The 4,880-nt window shown below is 24.0% G+C and overlaps 1 protein-coding gene across 1 annotated transcript; it reads right to left on the reverse strand.

Annotated features, from left to right (window-relative positions):
* Positions 1 to 1,295: 1,295 nt before the first annotated feature.
* On the reverse strand, positions 1,296 to 3,771 carry LOC109794048 (protein yippee-like At4g27740). The gene is made up of 2 exons (XM_020353510.3): positions 3,571 to 3,771; positions 1,296 to 1,676 (listed from the first exon to the last, which is right to left on the reverse strand). The coding sequence occupies exons 1-2, from the start codon at positions 3,664 to 3,666 to the stop codon at positions 1,452 to 1,454; spliced, it is 321 nt and encodes a 106-aa protein (XP_020209099.1). The 5' UTR covers positions 3,667 to 3,771; the 3' UTR covers positions 1,296 to 1,451.
* Positions 3,772 to 4,880: the final 1,109 nt, after the last annotated feature.

Here is a 4,880-nt window from a genome sequence, read left to right on the forward strand (position 1 = left end):
AAAATTTCAATATAAAAAACATCTCACATTATAATCCAATAAATTTTGAAAAGTAATTAATGAATCACTAACACTACTAGAGAAATGTCATTTTCCTGTGAATTTTCCTACAAAAAAATTCGTAGAAATTTTTTCGAATTTTCTTGCAATAATAATTTCACAAATTTTTTTTATGAATTTATTTGTGAAAAAATAATTTACAGATATTTCTTACAATTTTTTTATGAAGAATAATCTACAAGAAATTTTTGCAAATTTTGTTACAATTTTAATCATCATAGAAATTTTTTCCATGGTAAAAATTTGCAGAAAGTATTGTAAGAATTTTATTTTTTTTCTTGTAGATTTTCTTGCAAAAATAAATTTGCAAGTAATGTTTACTAAATGGTAGAAAAATTTGGCAGATAACTTTTCCTGCTGATTTTCTTGCCAATTTTAATCTGCAAGAAAAATATAAAAAAATATTTAAATTTATAAGTTTAATATTTTAAAAAAACTTCAAGTCCCACATCGTTTGAAAATAAAATAATTATAGAGTATATAAGTTGGGACAACACTTATCTTACAAGTTGATTTGTATGGTTGAGTGTTAAGCTTATAATCTACAATCCTAGAGTTTAAAAGATTATGTATCACATGTTGGAGGCGTGGAAACAAATGTTTCGGATAAATTCATTGTGAGCATATTTGAAACTTGAAGAATTATTGATAGAATTTGTAGTAATTTCTTTAGTTTTTTTCGTAAAAAATATTCCTGCAGAATTTCTTGCAAAATAATTCGCAGGAAAATTTCTTGGGAATTTTAAAATTCGCAAAAACATATTATCTATGAAAGTATTACCTGCAGATAAAATTTCGCAGAAAAATTTGTAGAAACAATGTTTCCTATGAATTTTTATGAAAAATTCACAGGAAAAGTCGCATGTAATAAGATAAATTCTAGTAGTGTAATCATCTATAAAATTAAATAGATAGACTGGATTTGATTCACTAGTTATTTTTATTGTAATCGATAAACTGAATGAATTTACTTGTAAGTAAATCAGATGGATAATGAATAAATAAATTCATTTACTATCTCTAATTTCATGTTTTAGTCTTGTAGATAACAAAAATGATTGGGAAAAAAAACTAATCAAAATAATGGTATATGATTGTTTACAAAGCCTGTTATCAAGGTGTTGCTGAAAATGTTTGGGATGTACATTTTGATTTGTAAATTTTCATATCATTCATTGTTCTCCTACTACATTTATCAACCTAGCTTAGGCCAAGAAATTAGCAGCACAACAATATTAAGGAGAAAAATAGATTCCATGTTATAATTTATTTAATAGAAATCACCTTCCACATTGTTGTGGTCCTTGTGGATATTTAAAATTACACAGAAGTTAATGAAGGCAACATCCAAGCAACACTATTGCATAGTGTTGTAGTGTTGAATATACAAGCTAGTAGTACTTGGTAATCTTTGCTGTTTCAATTATGAACTTGCCTTCCTTGAACTTCTGTCTTGCCTCATAAGCTTGGAGGTACTTCCAACCTAATTCCTCACCACAGTTGCTGCAAAATATGCCAGCAATAGTGTACATACCAGTTATGAGACTTCTATCTTGCTTTGGCCCAAACACAATGTTCCTTGCATGAGAGAACATAAAGGCTTTCCCAGATTTTGCCTGAGTAGCCAAATGTCATCATAAAACAGGGATGAAGCTAGTAGCTATTTCATTTTGAGTTGAAGCCATCAAACATAAAGAGTAATATAAAAAAAGAATATATTCTTTTATTTAAGAGTTAATTACCTATACACTGTTAGTGAAATTTTTTACACTGGCAATCAATCATATCTTTTAATAGTGCCATGTCAGTTCCTCATTTAATAAAATAAAAATAAAATAAACTAATTTAAAAGATATGATTGGTTGTCAGTGTAAAAAAATTTACACTAGTAGTGTATAGATGATTAACTCTTTATTTAATAGGTTCATTTATTATTAAGCTGAATTTAATCTCTTAATTTTAAAAAACACAATGTAATATTGTCCATTTTGTCTAATTTTTATTAAAAAATTAATAATTTATCATAAATAATAATTTGTAATCGAATGTCAATTCTTTTTAATTAATGACGTTAAATTTTTATATAGATGACACTAAAAAAATAATGACACACATCCTCACATGTGCAAAGAAGGTTGTTAGTTAAAATTGAAAAACAGAAAACAACATTGCGTTGTTTTTAAAAATTAAAGCGCTAAATTAAACCTTTTAATAATAAAGAAATCAAATTTAACTAATTAAATAAAAGAAATTAATAATAGTTTAACGTATAAAAAATACTATTACCTACATTCCTATATATATAAAATCTTTTTCATTTTTTTAAGTTACAATAATTATATCTTATTTAAAATATCCTTATTTAATAAATAATTCTTTTAGACAAAAAATAAAAAATATTTAAAATTAATTGGATAAAAATCTTCTTTCTCTTGTAAGGATTGAAGAAGACAAATAAATATAGAAATACCTTTTTCTTTTAAATATTAATTAATTAATTAAGTGGAAAGACAAAAGTAATAATTTTTAAAATAACTTAAATTATTGAAAATTTTAATGTTTTTTAATTTAATTAATTAATTTTTCTAAAGAGAATAATTTAGTTAAAAATATCTTAATTACTATACTAAAATTTAAAGAAAAAAGGTAATTTTGAAAGATCCTCAAACAAAAAATTAAATTACTAAATTCGATCTAAGAATTAAAGTAATACGTGTAAGAATCTATATTTAAATCATGTTCTCAGCTGTCATTTATGTAGTTTATACGGAGAAAAGATAGCGATAAAAAAAAGAGTAAATTTATGCGTGGTCCGTATTCTAGAGATGCATTGACCCGCGTTAAATCCGAAACCCATAACACATAAATTCTTAAAACATTATATTTGAATCTAATTTAATTATATAAAATTAATTTTTAAAATAAAAATTATTTTTTATTTATATATTTTTTAATTATCTTATTTTCTAGTCGATATAAAATTTAAATTTTTTTTTTAATATGACACACAAAAATTGAATATAATAACATTTTTTATGCAATCCAAACAAACAACTACACCGATGATATAGTTAACTTTTTCTGGGTAGAGAAACGAAAGAATTTTATTTTAGAAAATTAAAATTATCAAAATCCAATGTATAATGTTAGTCTGTTGGTACTAGTATTAGATTAAAAAAAAACTGAATCTGTTTTTATCTGAGATCTGAGTTGAAAAACTTGTGGAGCTTTCAGCAATTTTAGGCTCAGCCTTTGTGGTTTGTAAAAGAGATTAATTATTGCTAGCAAGTCCCTGCATATAGGAATGAAATGAATGAAGAAAAAAGAGTGAGAATGTTCGGTGTTAATTTCTATCATTAAGGTTTGCAGTTTAGGCAAATATATACCATCATATAATATAACCACATATATATATATATCTACAAAGTCCAACATAGAAAATAAATTGATCAAAGAATTATATGAAGAAAAATAAAATAGAATTGAGTATCTTGAAAAATAATATATCACCCGATAGCTTTTGGAAAGAAGTTCACCGCGGAAAGCAATAGGGTTTTGGCAGTTTTTGCATCTGTATGTGGCAGATGGATCACCATAAGTCTCCATTGAACTGAATCAAAGCAAAATGATACTGAATCAAATTAATGAGTTTGGATCAACACTTGGCATATCTATATGTAAGAGGAAGAAGACGTGGATAACTATGGTTTGGTCTATAGAGTCTGCATAAAATACATACTGACACTCACACTTGATAGAGACAATGGTAGGTGCCACGAAAGTGAATGCAAGACTTTTCATCTACTACAATAGTCAATCTTCCACATTTAGCCTTCGTTGAAAGGAGTGACCATAAAAATACACTTTTTTTACTATTTCTTTTTTATGATAGATAAATAAAAAATATTCATCATTTTATAAGTTATTTTTTTAAGATTTAATTAGATTCATAATCTATTTTTTATTATGGTATTAGAGTTTATTTTAACATGTATTGTTGAACATTGATCACCTGGATATACCTTAAATACATGATTCTAAATTTTAACTCACTTTTTAGGATTTTGAAAACACTATTTTTTTATTAGTTTAAAATTATTGAAAATCATACGATTTTAACATGTTATTTTATGAATTTTATAGTATTTTAACAAATTTAAATAATAATATACTAAAATATGTTTTTTGTGATAATCAATTTATTCTTTAACGGCTATATAAATGACTACTATTGTTTTTAACAACATTTAAATAATGACTGGTGTATCCAGGGTCGCTAATACTGTAACAACCTAATGTTTTTTATTAAGTATATTGAAAATTTTAGTTATGATAATATATATATATATATATATATATATATATATATATATATATATATAAGAGAATAAGTATAATATTTTCACTATATATCCACAAATTTTATTATAACATGTTTAGTGAAACAAAATTTTAAAATATTTATTCCTAATTATATAATTGTCATGATTTTACTAATAAAATAGAATCACTTAATATTTATAATTTTATTATTTTTAAATCAAATTCTTAAATTTTAGTATAATTAAATACTAGCGTTTTATTAAATCTTATATATATATATGTGTGTGTATGTATGTTATCTAATTATATTATAAATATTATCTACGAAAAATAACTTATTATAAATTTGCGTGATATTATAGACATACAAAATAAAATGGTTCAGTGGTTTAACTAAATATGTTTAAACAGTGGATATCTACATATTAGAATTAGAAAACAGGAAATATACAGTAGCAACAACGGATATCTATATATATGCAGTTACGTGGCAATAA

The sequence above is a fragment of the Cajanus cajan genome, chromosome 3 (genome assembly GCF_000230855.2).
Source record: "Cajanus cajan strain Asha chromosome 3, NIPB_CcT2T_4, whole genome shotgun sequence".
Lineage (NCBI taxonomy): Eukaryota > Viridiplantae > Streptophyta > Magnoliopsida > Fabales > Fabaceae > Cajanus > Cajanus cajan.

Coding starts and splice junctions, on each gene's coding strand:
- LOC109794048 (XM_020353510.3), bottom strand. CDS start 3,666: ATGGAGACTTATGGTGATCCATCTGCCACATACAGATGCAAAAACTGC. Junction 1,677..3,570: donor TTCTTTCCAAAAGCTATCGG/GTGATATATTAT, acceptor TTGGCTACTCAG/GCAAAATCTGGGAAAGCCTT.